At 40.0% G+C, this 18082-nt stretch overlaps 1 protein-coding gene across 30 annotated transcripts in view; it reads right to left on the bottom strand.

Annotated features, from left to right (window-relative positions):
* NFASC (neurofascin) overlaps positions 1-18082 on the bottom strand; it is a 2999343-nt gene that overhangs the window by 58074 nt on the left and 2923187 nt on the right. For 21 of the 30 annotated variants that reach the window (XM_044076767.1, XM_044076768.1, XM_044076766.1 and 18 more), the window contains one exon: positions 1487-1498. The exons of the other annotated variants lie outside the window; for them this stretch is intronic. In XM_044076767.1, the coding sequence (XP_043932702.1) occupies positions 1487-1498 (12 nt within the window). The remainder of the gene's footprint in view (positions 1-1486; positions 1499-18082) is intronic. 30 annotated transcript variants of the gene reach the window in all.

Here is an 18082-nt window from a genome sequence, read left to right as displayed (position 1 = left end):
TTGAACTAACCCACGTTTGCTATTGCAATATACCAGCAATCATATCTACTTAAATAGGGGAATCTCTTCTACTGCAAAGAGCATATGGAGGAGAAGGTGATATAAAATATTTATTTCTGTAATTTGTAACTGTTTTATTTTGTTGTATTATTTGAAACACATCACATCTATGTTGTTTCATCTTTCATCTACAGTTCTACAACCAAGCATAGTAGGCCATTGCAAAGATCTGAATAATTCATATAAAACAGTACTTTCTGGTTTTCATGATCAATTTTCTAGTCAAGAAAACTTCTGTCAGGGGATATCCTCCATCTTAACTTTCTCAATCCCTCTGACATAGTATTATGGCATTTCTGTCCTTCCTCTACCTTACACTGAAAACATTCAAGGTGCCCAAGTTTGCCATTACATTCTCACTCTCTCTGTTCCTCATATCTGCCTGGACAACCTACAGAAACAGTGCAAAATATTTCTTTAGGCAAGTTCTCCAAACTTTGACAATGTGGAGTGTATAAAGACCTGTGAAGTATCTCATTAATACTGATCTCTCTCTCACTCTTGTGTCCTGGTTCTAAATTCCTCACAGTGAACTTAGACATATATTTCTGGAGTGACAAACACTCCAAAAATGTCATCCACCTACTTTTTAATCAATGGTAAAGTACTTCAAGGAAGCTGCAAAGGTAATACTATTCAAAGACACATGAGAGTGTCATTTCACTGAGGCCAATCAGACAAATTGTAATCGGTGATGATAAACAATATTTTTTAAAGTATATTGTTCTGTGTATGTGTGTGAGTTTGTGTCTTGGCAGGATCTACACTTTCACCTTTCAAGCAAGTGGGACCCTTGCATCCCCAACATAAATATTCTAACTCTTAACTCCACATCTACATTTTTGGGGAACCATCAGTTTTTGCATTACTGTGAATTCACTTTCAGGGATTAAAGAGGAACAAAATTCAACATCCTTGTCCACGCTTTTAATGTATGAAAAACAAGTATAGGAGCTATGTAGTTGTGTCTGATTGTCTGATATAATTCCCTTTGCTCACATTCTGGGTGTAAGCAGAACAAAAATGCTACTCTCCAACAAACAGGAAACTGCAACTACCATCTTTATGCTGCTCACATTATTATTAAGAACATATCAGTAGTAACTTGATGGAAAAAAGGAATACACAGTACTGCCATTTGGTGCAATGAAGTTTAATCACAAAGAGACTTCAAAATAACTCTTGAATTTCATGCCATGAATAACAACAACATTTTAGGAGAGAATACAGTAATGATTCAACAAGCACATTTTAGGACACTCTTCCTAGTACTGAGTGTGTTTGGAAAACACTCTCATTTGAAACAGTGGTAATATGGATGCAATTTTTTGGGCAACATTACAGAAAGGGGCTATTGCAGCATGATAGCAACATAACGTTTTAAAATAATGAAAATAACATAAGCTGTAACAATTTATCTGCCTACCTTTCAAGAGACCTTCATGGTCCAAGGTGGAAAACACAAGATAGGAAAAGGAAAAGAAAGAAGGACAATGGAGAGAAGCAGAAACAGCCTGATCAGATGGAATGGTGACATGAAGCACATTTTAAGAAAGGGTCAACATTCAGGTACTGCTGATCATTTCTGTTCCTGGCTGTAGCAATGCAGGAATTCATGGTACCATGCAGGATGTGTATAGTCAGGAGTCAGGGCCCCTGTCAGTGCAAACAGACATGCCAGTGCTTTAAAATTGACAAGTAAGCAAACCCCAGCTCTGCAGGCAGCTGCAAACACATTTTACCTATGCCAATGAAAAAAACAGTTTGGTAATGGATAAAATTGTGCTGCAAGGTTGCTGTTGCATAAAAGATATTTTAGAAAGTACAGACTGCCTGCACATCTAGAAGCGTTAATTAATTTCATAAATTCATTCCCAACAAAATATATAGTACACATGCATAATAGACCCTTGGTACCCAACATTTCAAGAAGACTACTAGCAGAATATTTTACATGCAGTAATGTGTGGAATTTTAATACTCTTTTCTAGAAAACCAGTTTTAACTGAATGTTTAGCAGACAGATTAGTAATCTTTGAATGAAGAAAAAAATGTTATACAGAATGTCCTTGGAGACATTTTTTCAGTTGCATACTTTTATTAATGTACATACTTAAATTTTTATCTGAGTACAAAAACTACTCTGATCAAATCCTTACCCTTTAACTTAGTGTCATGCAACCCCACCAGCAACAGTTTATACATTTATACTGCAGCTAAAGAATGCTTTAATTTTTCATATAAATACAGAACATTTTTGGCAGATGAGGACTGCATGAAACAACTTAGTTTGTCTAATATCATACCAAATGTATAACCTATAGTTGTTAAACATTAGATTACTGTTGCAGAAGCCTAAGCTGCTTGGGTTATACCGTACCCAGGATATGACCATCTGACAGCTTTTCAAAGTTTCAAGACATCTTCTACCCAACATAACTGCAAGTGGCTCAAACAGAGCTACATAAATAGAACAGTTTGGGCTACAAAAACTTCAAAGCTTTCTTGCAGCCACAGTGTGGTCCCAGTTTGGGCTTCATGGAGATAACTACCAGCTAGCAATCCTTCAAGGCGGAGCAGATAAGTACCTTGATGGGAAAACCTTCCCAAAATTCACTTTTTTCTGAAGAAAACCTATGATCTGATGTTGTCTCTTCTGTATATTCCTCAACAGATGGGTATTTTGAATCCAATGCTGGACAATCAAGATGTCAGAGCCAAAATTCAGGCTCTACCCCTTACCCATTACTGTGGACCCTGACATTACCTCAAATCTTTTTTGCAGATCCTTTTTTAGATATTTACTATGAGTAAAAATTAATCTAATAACTTTTTCATGCGCTTCTTCCTTTTTACTGATATGTAATCTCTCTTTCTCTATTTTCAAAGTTTTTACTCTCTCTCATTCTTGCATCATTTTGTTAATAGTTAAAAAAAAGTACAATAACAGTTCAGCCATAGTTCATGGGCTGTGTGTGTTTCTGTTAGGGAGTATTGTTGATCCTTTCACTACTTTTTTTTTTTACCTGCAGGGTTTAAAAAAAATGTGTGGTTCATGGCCACAAGATACCAAACTCCGATCTACACTCTGTCTGCACTGCTTTTGGTTTTAGTGCAAAAATTCAGAGTAGGAAAGCTGGTGCTCAAGGGAATTCTCCTCATCCCTGTGGGAGACTCATCCAAAACTCATTCTGCTGTCTCCGGAGCTTCCCCCTCCTACCAATACATCCTCTGACAGATCTAAAGGGGGGGAAATGTCAAAGAAAGGTCTAAGGAGAAGCTGAAGGAGTTGAGAAGGTGCTCCCTAGACTGTTCTTCCACTTCTCTTGCTTCTTTGTATCCAACATTGAAATCATCTAAACCACTGGATTCAACACTTTTCTTGAAACCTGTTCTGATTGGATCCAAGATGACTCCTCTACCAGTGCAGAGGTTTTCCCCAGAGACAATTTCATCTAGGCTCTGCTCCCCACTTTTACAAGACAGACACTTTCAATTGTCATCTAGGCCACCTTCTGCTGCCTCTTTCTTGCAGTCAGTTCTGTAGACCAGGAGACTTTCTGAAGGAGACATAGACTGGATATTGTGGAAATTTCTCATGATCTGGATTCAGCTGGGAGTCCTCCTGGCTTCTGCCACTGCAGGATCAGTGAGTGCAGCTCCTTCCTCTCATCAAGTCATAGTTCCTACCCCAATATTTTTTCAAGTTCAAGCATTATGGATCTAAATGTTACCCAGAATTTGTCTGCACTGGATCCAAATACTTTTCTTTCTTCCACTCTGCTGCCACATCTTTTCTGATCAGCTATGACTGCCTTGGATATGGAAGGATCTCTGGGCCAAAGTGTCAGTGCTAGATCCAGGGGAATGAGATTAACTCAAAAGCTTTGAGAGCTTTCTCTTCCTCTAGGAGCCTTTTCACTAGACTGCTTTGCTCCAACATCAGCATCGGAACCCAGCCAGGCATAATTTTGAAGTTTGTAGTAGTAGCTTCAGCTGTGTCTGCAAAACTTTTGGGTTCCCCCTCGGCCATTCAATACTGTTGAGAGAGTACTCTCATTACCAGATGAGCAGACTTCTCTCACTCACTCAGTTCTCCCATCCCTCAGAAAATACTCATGGGTTATGAGCCTGCTCATTTAGTCTCTTTGGGGCAGCTGAGCTTGTTGTGCCTCAAGACAGTTCATGCTGGGGACTGTCAGACGTCTTCCAAGTCCTCTCTGGAACATCTCACCATGGAGGCTTCTCAGAAGTATGCATGTAAAAGAAGCCATATATGTTAACTCCTTATGGGACTTGTTAGTTGAGGATACTGGCCTGAATGAAGGGGGAGGTGTGTATCAGATCCCCCTTAAGATGTTTCATTCAGAGGGATTCTTTTGAGACAGAAAGGTGGGTGGTCTAACAAAGCTCCTTCCCAAGATGAGTCCGTGTTTTATGAGGCTACATCTTGGCTGGTTCTCCGGCTTATCTTCAAGCAGACATGGAAGGAGCAGGATGTTGCAGAACCAATTCCCTGCAAACTGGAGAAGTATTTACTATCTCCAAAGGATTGCCAGCACTGGAGCAAGGGTCCAGCTGTTGATCCCACCAAGAAAGAACTAGTGAGAAAGAGAATGCTTCTGTCCTCCCCCTTAACAATGAGTCCATGGTACTGGACAGGTTTTGGAAGCAGGTGTACGCTTCAGATACCATCACATTGAGAGCACTGTATTACTTGGCATATGTCACAAGATTCCATAGGGATATGATTAAGAACATTTACAAATCCCTTTCCCAGTTCATATCTGCAGAAGGCAACAAAACTTTGGACATGCATTTGGCCACCCTACAATCCCTTTCCAATGTGTTGATGCACCTAATATCTAATGTGACAGGGTGCGTTTGAAGAGATGCAGGTACTGGCATTACCCTAAGGAGACATGCCTGGATGCATTTGTGTGACTTTGTGGAGCACTTCAAGACACACTTTGCTGAACTGTCTTTGGGCCTAAAGTCAAGGAAATACTTTGCTGAAGTGAACAGGATGGAAAGATCCTTTCTGCAGTAGGTTCATAGTTTCATAGGTGGTTATGGCTAATGACTACAAGGGCCTTTATAAGCTTAGCCATGCATCCCAAACCTCTGACAAGTTCTGGTACCCTAGATAAGTGTAAGCAGGGGTTTAGAAGATGAAATATTTACAAGCAGGGGCTTGGGAGATGAACCATTTACAGGCTGACTCTGTCCATTAGACACATAGGTGCCAAGCCAGGGATGAATTTCCTGTTCCCCATCCAATTGTCCAAGTTACACTTGAATTGGATTGGGGAGGAACTCTGCTTGACATAGATGGGGAGCCTTTCCCAGAGAAGGGTAGTCTCTGGGAAAGTTCATAAATTACTACCAGACTAATTCTCCTTGTTGGCCATTCCAAGCCCAGCCAATTATCCCATGTGAGAATCAAACCCTGCACCTTGTGCCTATAAGGTGAGAACCTCAACAACTAGGCCATCCTACCATCTAGAGGTTTTTCTCCACAAAGCAAAAAGGTGGTAAGAAAGTATGGTTCTGGAAATCCAAAGGGTTTTCTCCTAAAAATTTTTGGAGATACCCCCCCCCAATGGCAGCAGGAGCTACTCAAACAATGGGCCATGCCCTCAAAGAAGTGGTGGTCTGCAAAAGCGGGGCTTCAGGGGACCTTTCCCTGAGAGGCCTTATCAGCATTCCAGAATGGTTACCCTATTCAACCACAATCTAATTAGAGGCTTCATTCCAGAAGAGTGGAGAACCAACATTGTCATCCCCTTGCACAAATGTGGTGCCACTACTGACCTAGGAAACTATTGCCCCATTATCCTGAGAAGTCTGAACTGTAAAGCCATGAAGCATATTATTATGGATCTCATAAACAAGAACACAGGCAATCTCCAAGCACTTGACCCCATCCAATTCGGATTCGGCAGGGGCAGATCTTGCCTACTGAACCTAGTTGACTGCTTTGAGATCATCACCAAGGCACCGGATGAGGGAAAGTCAGTTCATACAGCTTACCTTGACCTGGCCAAGGCCTTTGACACACTCCCCCACTGGGCATTATCGAAAAGCTAACACAACTTGGTGTTAATCCCTATCTTGTCAGATAGGTGGACAACTGGCTCACAGATAGGACCCCCAAGGTCAAAACAGGTGCCACCAACTCAGACAGCAGAACTTTCACTAGTGGTGTTCCCTAGGGATCTGTCCTGGGACCCCTACTGTTTGACATCTAATTCTCAAAGGTCCATGCAAAGACAAAGGACCTGTGGCTGACCAAGTTTGTGGATGACTGTAAGTAGGATGCTGTCATTGCCTCCCCAAATGATGTTAACATAATGCAAGAGGGTCTCACAGCTACAAATAAATGCTGCCAAAGTCATGGCCTTAAGCTAAACACAAAAAAATGTATTATCATACTTTTTGGCAAAAATACAGCCCCTACTGATTACCACATCAGTGGCAACCCCCTAAGCACACAACCTGTGGTGTTGACAACAATCTCACATTCGACCATCACGTGGTGGCAGTGGTCAAAAAAGCCTTTTATTTTGTTCATCTCATAAGTAAAGGGATTCCATCTAAAAAAAGGAGGTTATTACCACTCTGTACTCCTCCCTCATTAGACCTACAATTGAGTATAATACCCCATTTGATATGCACCTCTCCAAACACCTGCACCAACTGGAAAGGCCACAGTAATACCTCACAAAGGGAATCCATGGCCTCCAACACCTGTCCTATGTGGACAGGCTCAAATCACTATCACTCTACTCGGTATCATACATATCACTCTACTCGGTATCATACAGATTGCTCAGAGGTGATCTGTGTCTTGCCTACAAGGCAATATCGGACCCTGCCCTACTAGAGATGCTCCAGATCCATAAGTCTAACTCCTTGCACATTACCTGCTCGACAAGCCTAAATCTAATATGTGACATCAACAAAGCCTGCTGGGGAGACAGGTTTGTCTCCCAGAGGCTACCCCATCTCTAGAAAAGACTTCCCAATACATGTCAAACAGAGTACCTTGCTGACCCTCTTCAACTGCAACTTTAATGAGAGGATGGGAAACCACAAATTTGTCCTAGGGGTTCTACCTTTGTCCCTCATTGACAGGGGCGACAGGTGCTGACTGAGGTTTTTTTTTTAGGGATAAACTCATGGCTAGGCTTATAAGGGCCCCAGGGCCATCAGCCTAGTAACCTCCAATGATCCTATGATATTCTGGAGGGAGATGGATGGAATTTATCACTGCACCCCAAAGCCTGGATATTTGTCAGAAATGAAAAGTGGATGCAAAGGATCATAACCAGAAGCTATTCCATTCCCTTTTTTTTTCATCACCCACCATCAAAAAAATTACCAAATGCTCCTACCTCTCAAAGACAAGCAGCACTTATAGAAATAGAAAAGCAGCTGAATGAGTGAGTCATCTAAGAAGTCACACCAGACCAGCACAGACTTGGAACTTAAGATTCTTTTTGGTGCTAAAAAAAGATAAGGGATCTCAGTCAGTATCTCAAATAGTAAAAGTTATGGATGATCACAGTTCAGTCCATTCATCCGCTATTGAGAGAGAACAATTGGATGTGCTTGATAGGCCTTCAAGATGTGTACTAACACATCAAGGTGAACAGGTGACCAAGAAGGTTTCTCTGCTTCCATTAGGGAGCCAGCCATTTCCAATTCAAAGTCGTGCCCATTGTTCTCACTACAGTCCCCCTCAGGTGTTCACCAAGTGGTCACAGCTTACCTCAGGCTTCAAGAGTTCCAACTGTTCCCATATCCAATGATTAGCTGCTCCTACCAGGAATCTACTCATCATTGTCAGAACCTCCTTGCTCCATCTTTGCTAAATAGCTGGGCATCAGTGTAAATTCAGACAAGTCCAAGTTTCTCCCTGTTCAAGCAATAGAATTCATGGGTGTACACTTGGGTACAACTTGCCAGATAGTGACAAGACTACTAGGTTCAATGGCTGCATCTATTACTTTGGTTCCTCTTGTGAGGTATCATACGAGAGTGCATCAGTAGACCCTTCTGGTACAGTAGTCCATCTGGCATAATCAGTAAGTTTTCAGATACTTCTAACAAATATATGCTGAATGCAGATCTAATGGTGGCTTGAGTCCTAGATGGTACCACATGTCACCCATTTATACTTCCTTCATCCAAGGCCATAGTGACCACAGATACATAACAGTATCCTAGAAATGATGTCAGTTCTCTAGCATTGCAGGCATTTCAGAACTCCTCCTCTCAAGGAGTGATATATGTCCAACAGACAATATATCGTAAGTCTGGTACTTAAGGGTGGTACCTGCTCCTACCTGTGATGCCGATTTCCTGTCACTGTGGATGAGCATGCTGTGATCTCTTTACCTCTCCCAACAATACCAAGTGTAGCAGGTTCTTTGCCCTGAGGCCTGATCTCTGGGAGGGGGGAGTCACTGAGGGACACACTAACCTACCTTTGACCCTCCCTTCCCTCCAACTCCTCTCATACCAGATTTTCTACAGGAAGATCATAGTCATCCTTATTGTCCCTTTCTGACCGCAAAAAGTTTGGTTCCCCTACCTCTGGCCTCATTTGATTCACCCCCCACCACTGGAACCCAGCCTGGATCTGCTTTATCAGCCATCTAGAAGGCCTCATCCAGACATTCAAGCTCTCAAGCTGACCACTTGGTTTCTCCATTTCCAATGATGGCTAGTCAGTCTAGGCTTTCTTCCCTAGAAATCCACATTCTTACCTCATCCTAGAGACCATCTCCCAGGAAGATTTACAAAACGAAGTGGAAAACGTCTGTCAGAAGAATGTGGATCTCTATTTGGCTCCTCTTTCAGCTGTGTTATATTTTCTGGCTTCTCCTTTTCATAACAAGGTCTGCTTTTCTACTATCAAAGTTCAGTTATATGCTATTTAAAGTTTCCATATTGGTGAAAATCAATCCCCTATCACTTCTCTGAGGTTATCTAAAGCTTTCTAAAGAGGTACTTTCCTTCTCAGAAGCTCTCTGAGGAATCCTACTCTCCCTTGGGAGATGACTACTTTGCTTAAAGCTGGTCCCCCCCCCATCATATCTGCAGTCAAGGTGGATATCAAGTTTCTGGTTTACAGAAGGTTTTTGGCAGTAGTTGCGTCTGGCAGAAGGATATCAAAGCTTCATGTTCTTTCCTGCAAACCTCCATACGTTATTTTTCACATGGACATGGAATCCTTATGAACTAATCCTCCTTTTGTTCCCAAGGAAGCAACAGTGACTAGATTAAATCAGATCATCTATCAACCAGTTTTCTTTCCCGCTTTTTCCAAAAAAGGGAACACGTACTGCATCTGCTAGATGTCTCTCTTAAGCTACATTTTTATATTCACAGTGCTAAAGACATTAGGAAGTCTAACCACTCTTGTCTTTCTCAACAATCATATTGGACCAAAGAATCTCTCAAGTCATGTTATCAAGGTAATTGTCTGGCTGCATTTCAGCAAAAACAGGTAGCTCAAAAATGGTTAAAGGCTGAGCTCAAGCACAAAAATCAATGCAGGAAAACAACTCATAGTTCAAAGTATCATACTCTTGATATATTAAAAAGTTTGAGCGTAACAGGAGCAAATTTTAAATACATTCACTTTAAGCATAACATGACCAAGGTCAACAGCAATTATATAACACTTCTAAAAGTCTTATAGAAGATGGTGTTAAAAAGTTTTGAAGATACAAAAATTTTGATTAATTGAAGGAGTGAACCATATTTTCCACCACCCCCCTTTTGAAGATTTATAGAAACTTTATTTCTAGATCATCATCCTTTTTTGAAAAGCAATTTAAGCAGCAAAGTGCTAACAAACAATTTTAAAAACAATGGCAAGGATGTCCAAAAATAAAGGGAGATCATGCCAGAACTAAGGACAGTCCAAAAAAATCAGAATGATTACTTGGTCACTAGGTTCCCCTCCTTCTACCCTGGCAATCTATCCCTCAGTCTAGGTCTGCATCTTTCCAATGGCATCAGACAAAAGGGTTCTGAGAATCAACCAAGGGTATGGCTGGCAATGGGTGTCCCTTCATTCTCTTCAGAAGGTCCCTCCTCATCCTGTAACCAAACAAGAAACAAACGTTCCTGTTTCCTCTAATGCTGTCCCAGTGTCATAGAAATAGTGCCCTCAGATCAGATGGGAAAAGAGTTTTATTCAAGAATCTTTCTGGTGCCACAAGAGAGAAGGAACTTGAAAAACAGGCCACAACCTGTCCTTTCTCAATTTCTGTGTCAGGATCCAAAAATTCAAAATATTTTGCTTCAATCCCTGTCATACCTTTATCCAGTTTCATGGTAATATTACACTGAAAAGATGATTACCATCACATTTTTTACTGGCAAAGATTACAGCCTTTTCAAGATTTTCTGTATTTGGCTTACATTGTACATTCTCTGTCTTGCCCTTTGGCCTATCTGCTGCACCAAGGATATTTGTAAAGTGTCTAGTTCCAGTAACTGCTTACTGTAGACTTCCATGCATTTGCATCTTTTCATGCTTGGAATGACTTGTATTTGCAAACTCTTTTTCTAATTGTCATGATTCTCTGATATGTGTCAGAAAACTCCAGCTATGTTTGGGATTTCAAGTGAATTTACAAAAAACACCTGTCATACCTTCATAAAGAATAGATTTTCTGGGACACTTTCTGGATACTTCTCTAGGAAAAGCTTTTATTCCACTGGACAGAGAAATCTTCCTGAGCTTTTCAACAAATTTCTGGTGGCTGCCAAAGAATTTATCAGGATTTTCAATTGGTGAGGAAAATTCAGTGATAACCTCATGTCATTCTGGTCTCAGCATCATCTTCCCTTATTTTTTCAGATTACAGTGCTGAGGATTGTGAGAGGGAAGATATTGTAGTGGGTGGACAAGTTCTCTCTCAACCCAGGTTTTCCCTTCTGCCTTCCCTTCAGTCTGCTACATCAGATGCTATATATTTTGCTTGGCAGGGGCTTGTATCAAAAGTGGTTAAAATGCGATGTCTGTGGAATGAGCAGGACAGAACAAAGCTCATAAGTGTCAGAGATGTTGGTAGTATTTTAAAACATTATATAATTTCTGGTTCCCAGGACCTCTTCCAGTTATTACAAATAACACCATAGTAATGTGCATAACCAAAAGGGTAAAAGGGAGGTCTTACTCTCTTTGTAGACTTGACAAGCTGGCCTAAGAGGTGACATCTCAGCTCAGTTTGACTGTTCAGACCACATGCATTCTGTTAGACTGAAATACTGTAGCAGACAAGCTGAGCAGGAGCAGGACAGACCCTCACAAATTGAAATTACACCAAGGAGTGCTCCAGGAATTGAGTCATCTCTGGAAAGCACCTCAGATAGACTTTTGTTCCTCTGTTCAAAACAAACAGTTAAAGAAGTTCTGCTCCAGGATTCCTTGCAAACTGCCCTGGAAGACTGAGGCCCTTTCATTCCCATGGATAGAAATGTTCCATTATGCTTTTCCACTTATAGCAAGGGAAACAGTGGTTCTTGCTTATTTTGAAATTGGCCAAGGGCAATTACCACAAGCTTCTCCAAAGACACCATGCACTTGTATAACAGCAGGGGCTGTTTGCTTTACTCCAAACTGAAAACACTTTGACTGCTCGGCAAAAAAAAAAAAAAATTGATACCCCCTTGTTAGCTCTTTTTCTGAGTATGTATACCACATATTAGAGGTAGCTAAAACAAGTCCAGTTATTTAAGGCCCAGATGACTGATTTTAGATTATCTGTGTAAGTTGTTCTTGCACATCTATCAAGATTAATCTTTTGGCCATTTCTTCTTGATGTCGTCAAGCAGTTTTTGAAGGGAGTTTTACATATACACTCACCTAGAAATCCAGTGGCTCCTCCTCATCAGGCTGATATGTGGTACTTCACATGGAAAACTGTGTTACTCATTGCTCTATATACTGCTAGAAGAGTATGAGTTAGCAGATCTTTTGGCAAATCAACCTTACCTCATTTTCTAAAGGGATAGGGTTTCTTTGACAGCAAATCATTATGCCTAAAGTGGCTTAAGATGTTTCCTTGTATCGATCTGTTAATCTTCATGTATTCTTTCCAGAATCTGAAAACAAGGGCTGAAGAATTTAATTCTGGCTACCAGCTATTTGTCTCTCATAAAGGTAAGAAAATTGGACAAGTATCAAAACAGTTTCTACATGATTATCTCATGCTATTTCTGTTTGCTATTCTCACCATAACAACACATCCAAGCAGAATTAGGGCCCATTCTACCAGGGCTTTGGCTTCTTCTGTAGCTTTTTGGAAAGGGGTGAACTCTAGAAGTATTCTAGAGACAGCAGCTTGGTTCTGTGTACATTGTTTCACAAAGCAGTACAAACTGGAGTCATTTTCCAGGACCAGAATAAGCTTTGCTAGGGCATTTCTCCAAGGTTTCATGTACGTATTATTCTGCTATGGCACTCTACTCAAGTAGGGTAGGCTACTACAACAGTCATCTAATGTTGAACACACTACAGTTGTCTAAGGATACTTACCATAACAGTAGATATTCTAATTGATAATTGTTACAGTAGCCATCCTCTCCCTCTACTGCCTTGTTTTGTTTTAGATGTATTGATGTAGTATGGATTTATATACCATTGTATATATAGTTATATATGGTTTACTATGGCATTTTCTTTCATGGCTATAGCCTCCCTTCTTGAGGTAAGTAAGCTCCTGAACTTTTTGGCACTTAAACTGTTCTTGTGGCTCTGCGCAAGCAACTGGCAGTCTAGGCACAAGGTAGATTCTCAGAAGGTTTGAAAAGCTGGCCAATGGTCATATGCTGGGCAGGACAGAACTCAAATAGGTTAGACTACTACAACACTTACTGCTATGGTAAATATGCTTAAACAACTGTAGCTTTCCTTGTTAATTCAAGTGCAACAGAACTATATTATTAATGTCTACCTTGTACATTCCTGACTTTGTCCATTGTTTTAAATTTATTGCTCAAGATGTCTGCTACATATACCTCCTGAGAAAAATACATTATCTCTAAGTTGCTCTGTGGTCGACATCCCTCTTCAGATCTCATCACTTTTTACTTCTGAAATTCTCATGTTCTGAAATACATGTTCTTAAAGTCTCTTGATTTCTGTGGGGGGCTATCTGTTTTTGATATGCCTTTGCTCTTTTTACATCCACATTATGAAACCCTTTCTGCCTTTCTACATTTTCTGTGAGGACACTGCAAAGCTGCTGTTGCCCTTCTCTGGACAACCTCCTTTCTGAGTGGTTCTCGGTTGCTGGGATTATAAGTACTGTAGGTATGGTCTCACTACCTACTTTAACAAAAAAAAAAAGAATAACTTCCCATTTTGTATTTGGGATGCCTTTCTGTGTGCATTCCAGTGTTCCCTTGTTCCTCCTTATTTCATTTTGACAGGGACTACACCTCTAATAAACAACTACTGCCTGATTGTTTCACTTTTTTTCCCTGTCTGTATTCCTTCTAAATTATGTAGTTTTACTTTGGGCTTTTGAAATAAAAATGGCTTTCATTTGCAGACTAAGTATTAAATTTAAGCGCCTATAGAAATTACCATTCCTGTAACCTTAGCAAATATCTTCTCATTTTATCCTATCATCCTTGTGTATCAGCCCTATTGCACATTGTTATACCATTTGCAAACTGGAACACTGTTACAACTTGCAAGGAAATTCTTCAGCAGTCACTGTACAGAGGTGCTGTTACTTCTGCATAGGTAGCGTCTCCATACAGCAGTTGTTATATGGAGGTGCTACCTATGCAGAGGGGGATATAACAAAACTATCTATGATCTATCAAAGAGTGGTGGACATCTGTAGAACTGATGTGGTAAAAATGTTTGTTATATATAACATCTCAACATGTAAGCAGGTCACACAGAAAAACCACATACTCAAAACCGTCAACAAGTCTTTGGCACATGAGTATTCAGTGTGTTACACTTTAAACCGCCTTTTGAAGGAAGACTATGAGAAATATGAAAATGATCTCTTAAGGAGATTAATGTTCTAGCTACTTGGCGTCACTGTGCTCACTACTTTTTATACATTGTTGTTGAAACATTCCTGCCAATAAAGTCGAACCATCTAGCTGAAGACATGATATGTTTCACTCTTATGGGCTTATTGGAACAGTATAAATGAGTAGTTTGGCTACTTTCTGAAAAATATCAGCATTTAAAAAAATCTGACGCATGCAAGACTTCTCAAATATGGAGCAAAACAAGTAAAATGTCACACATAAAAGCCATATAGGAAAACCCCAGGCCTCAGTCTGAAGAAAGAACAAGCCTTTAAGGCTCCTTTCAGGAGCCAAGTCCCTGGGCATGTACCAAGAGCTTGTTGTAGATGACCTGGACACTAAGAAAATACCTTTCTGAGAAAGGCCCTAACAGCATTAAGATATGGTCTACTTTAACCAAAATTGTGCATCCACTACTGCTTTGTGCCATCATCTTATAGTTCAGGGCAGATTCTGAAAAAAAAACTGTCTGCATATGGGCAGATGGAAGTCATAGTCATTACTGCAGCTTTTGGTAGGGGACATGCTCATCCTTTGGGAAGGAGGATGTAGCAAGAACCTGCTTCCTCTTAACCAAGTCATTTTTTCGTTTTTTTTGAAAGATTGTCAAATATGTCAACAGCCCATCCAGCCCATGTAACACAGCCATACATCTGTAACCACAGCCCTAGTCACAGCATCTGGGCAGAAAAAGTTAGAAATCATTGCATGTTATCCTCAGGTGAAATGCACAGACTAGGTTTTGACCAGCTCACTCTTGATCCCATACACAGGAAGAGGGTGAAAGCTTTCCTAGCTCTTAATGAACTAGGTAGGGCATGAAACTGGACAAGCAGAAAACTGAGGGATCCATTTCCCAGTGTGGCTAGGGAAAATACCCACTCTGTCCAACACTTCAGATTCTTTGTCTGGTGGCTAGCAGAAAAGTGATATGGCCTTTGCATTGTTTGCTGGTCTGAAGGGACTACACAGGAAACTGTTTTAGGATGCCTAGAAAGGATCTTGCTCCATTCAGCTGTGGGTAAGGTTTAAAGACCGGTACCCTCTATCTTGGGAACCAAAAGATAATCCTCATGCTTCTAGACTGCATAAATAGCATAGTCCAGAATTGGTCCTACAGTAATTATGGCTCCATCTTAATCAGATCCTTATTTGAGCATTTCTTAAGAGAATGAAAGGGAGATAAGTCAGTCCATTGTGGAATTCATAATCCTGAGTCATCCTGTAGAGAGCTACAGACAGGAAGACCTATCCTTATTCCCCCTTCAGGAAAATGTCCTTTGAGATTCCTTTAAGCAACAGACAGGGATGCAGAACTTTACCCTCCTCCAGTTCCATAAGAGCCCTTATACATGGAAAATGATGACGTTTATATCACATAGGATCATTTATTAGCGACAGTTCAAAAAAACAGAAGCAAGAAACCAGATATAGTATTCCATGAAAAGAAGACAAAAGTAGCATTGACTATTGAAATTGCTACACCCACTGAGTATAATGTCCTACGTACAGAGAGACAAACAGTCATGAAATATCAGGATTTGCGGGCAGAAATGAGGGCAATGTGGAAGAAAGATACACAAACAGGTCTTAAAAAAAAGAATTTAGTCATATTTAAATATATCAATAAATGTAACTCCATATGAATTGCAGAAGGAGTCATTACTGGGCATATTGCGGGTGCTGCAAAGAGCACTTCTGGCTAACATCAAAAACTGAAACAATACTGCAGTATCTCTGGCTGTACCTCTGCAATAACCCTAGATAAGTATCCTAGAATAAACCATAATTCCACACTTCTCTTACCCTTCATCTACTTCCCTCTCATATCTCTACTTCACAATCCTTCTTGTCTATACACTCATCCACTCACCATACTGACTATTAAACCCCCACTTTCCAACTCATTTTTTTACCTTTTTTAAATTTACCTATAAAATATTCTTTTATCCTCCATCTCCTCCCCTTCATACTTTCAATCACTTCCAGTCCTCCTCCTTCCATCAGTTTTTACTTTAACAAGCCAGCTGCCAACTAGCAAATAATAATAATAAAAACTAAAGCAGAGACGGATGCTGTTTTTGTGCAACTTTGTCTATTTTATGTTTTTATTATGGAAGGTCTTACTTCCTAAAGTTTTGCAATGCTGCTGGTCCAATGAAATTTATGTCTGTATATTGAATTATGCTCACGTTCCTTTTCTCAAAGCTCTGATCTGTTTTCGTGCCTTATCGCACTATCTACAATGACTTCATTACTATGCAGACTTTCCAGATACTACTGCCTAACTTTTTCTATACAATGTATAAACTTTTACAAAATGTTTTTATCCACTAGACTATGAATGCACTTGTAAATGCTGTTTTTTCCACTATGTATAACCTTTAATATTTATCATTTGAAGCTCTTCTCCCCAGGCCTTCATTGAAAAAGGGACTCTTTGACGAGTCAGACTTCCCCAGTCAATAAATGAATAAACAAATAAATCTGATTTACTGATTCATAAGCACAGTGGCTGTCTGTAGCACTTGCAACTAGTTTTCAGGACGTGGCAATGGGCTAACAAAATTTGACAGACAAGAGCTGGTGTAGACCAGATGTTCCAGTGGGTTGCTCCAAATCCAAAAATTTGAATGTGTCATATGAATGAGAATGCAGGAAAGCATAGGTGATATGAAGATTTTACAGTACAGCCTACTTGAGTTTTGGGACTACATGCCCCCTTCATCAGGAAGCAAAAAGTTATTGACATTGTATAAAATGTCTTAATACTAGTGCATAGGTAGAGGAAAGGATGAAGAATTTATTTCCCTTATGCTAAGAAGGGCATTAAAAAAGTGTGAGGAAAAGTTTGAGTGCACAGCAAGAGCAGTTTGGTCAATTTGTGCTACTGGACTGCTGGACTGCAGCCCTCCCATATGTAAAGAAGATTTGTTTGTATACTTTGCTTTTATTAACTGTATTAGTATTATTTTAACTTTGAATTTCCTTTCTCAGGAACTCAAAACTCTATGTATGCCCACAAAGTCAGCTGACTTTGGCTGGGCTATTTTGGAAATACAAATGTCTTCATTGTGAAAAAGGTAATTGCTTTATTATATGTCCACCTGAAATTTTGGGGGTATAGGAAATGGCCTTGGTTTAGCAGCTGCTTGGGCTGCTGGATGAAACTAAAATTGCAACATGTGACTTGTGCCCAAGGCTGCCTTAGTCAAAGTCAAAGTATGCTGAGTAACTTTTGAACAAATATGTGACTGTGGCAAAAATATAAAAAATAGCACTGTGTATGGCACTGCCAGGCAGTCAGCAGGGTAAGCATTTTTTATTTAAGATTATGTGTGTAATTTCTCTTTCCCTAGTACAGTTTTCATTATTCTCAACTCCTGCTCTTACTTTTACACACAACTCATGACTGCTGCCGTAATTTACTACTCATTGTTAGATGTTTCATTACCTGTTTTGTGTCCACTGTTTCATTCCCACAAAATGTCTTGTCTGCACAAAAATATAATGGCAGACACTTAAAATATATGACTGTGGCCATATTTTCTTTCACTTGCATCCAAATTTAACACCAGAAGGGTACACAAAAGGTGACTGTCTTCTTTCGGTGGGAGGTGTGATAGAGATGCAGGCACCATTCACTGGTATGATTTGTGTAACAAACATCTGTGCTCTCATTTTACTGGGAGATATTATTTAGACAGCTTTGAACATTAAGCTTTGGATATGACAGATTTCTTCCTTGAAACAAAAGTAGGCTAAACTTCTTTCCTTACTTAAGATTTCTAATCAGGCCATCACTTGATCAAAAGGTTGAGGAAACAAACTCCAAAATGAACATCAGCACACCTTAACTTCCATGGTTACTTCCTCAGCAATTACAGTATACTCTTGACCAGTTAAGGTGTACTAAAAAGAAGGAGTAAAAAGCTGAAGA

The sequence above is a fragment of the Protopterus annectens genome, chromosome 7.part0 (genome assembly GCF_019279795.1).
Source record: "Protopterus annectens isolate FY-2018-M chromosome 7.part0, PAN1.0, whole genome shotgun sequence".
NCBI lineage: Eukaryota > Metazoa > Chordata > Ceratodontiformes > Protopteridae > Protopterus > Protopterus annectens.
The sequence above is the reverse complement of the archived record's forward strand: the minus strand, read 5'-3'. Positions and strand labels throughout refer to the sequence as shown.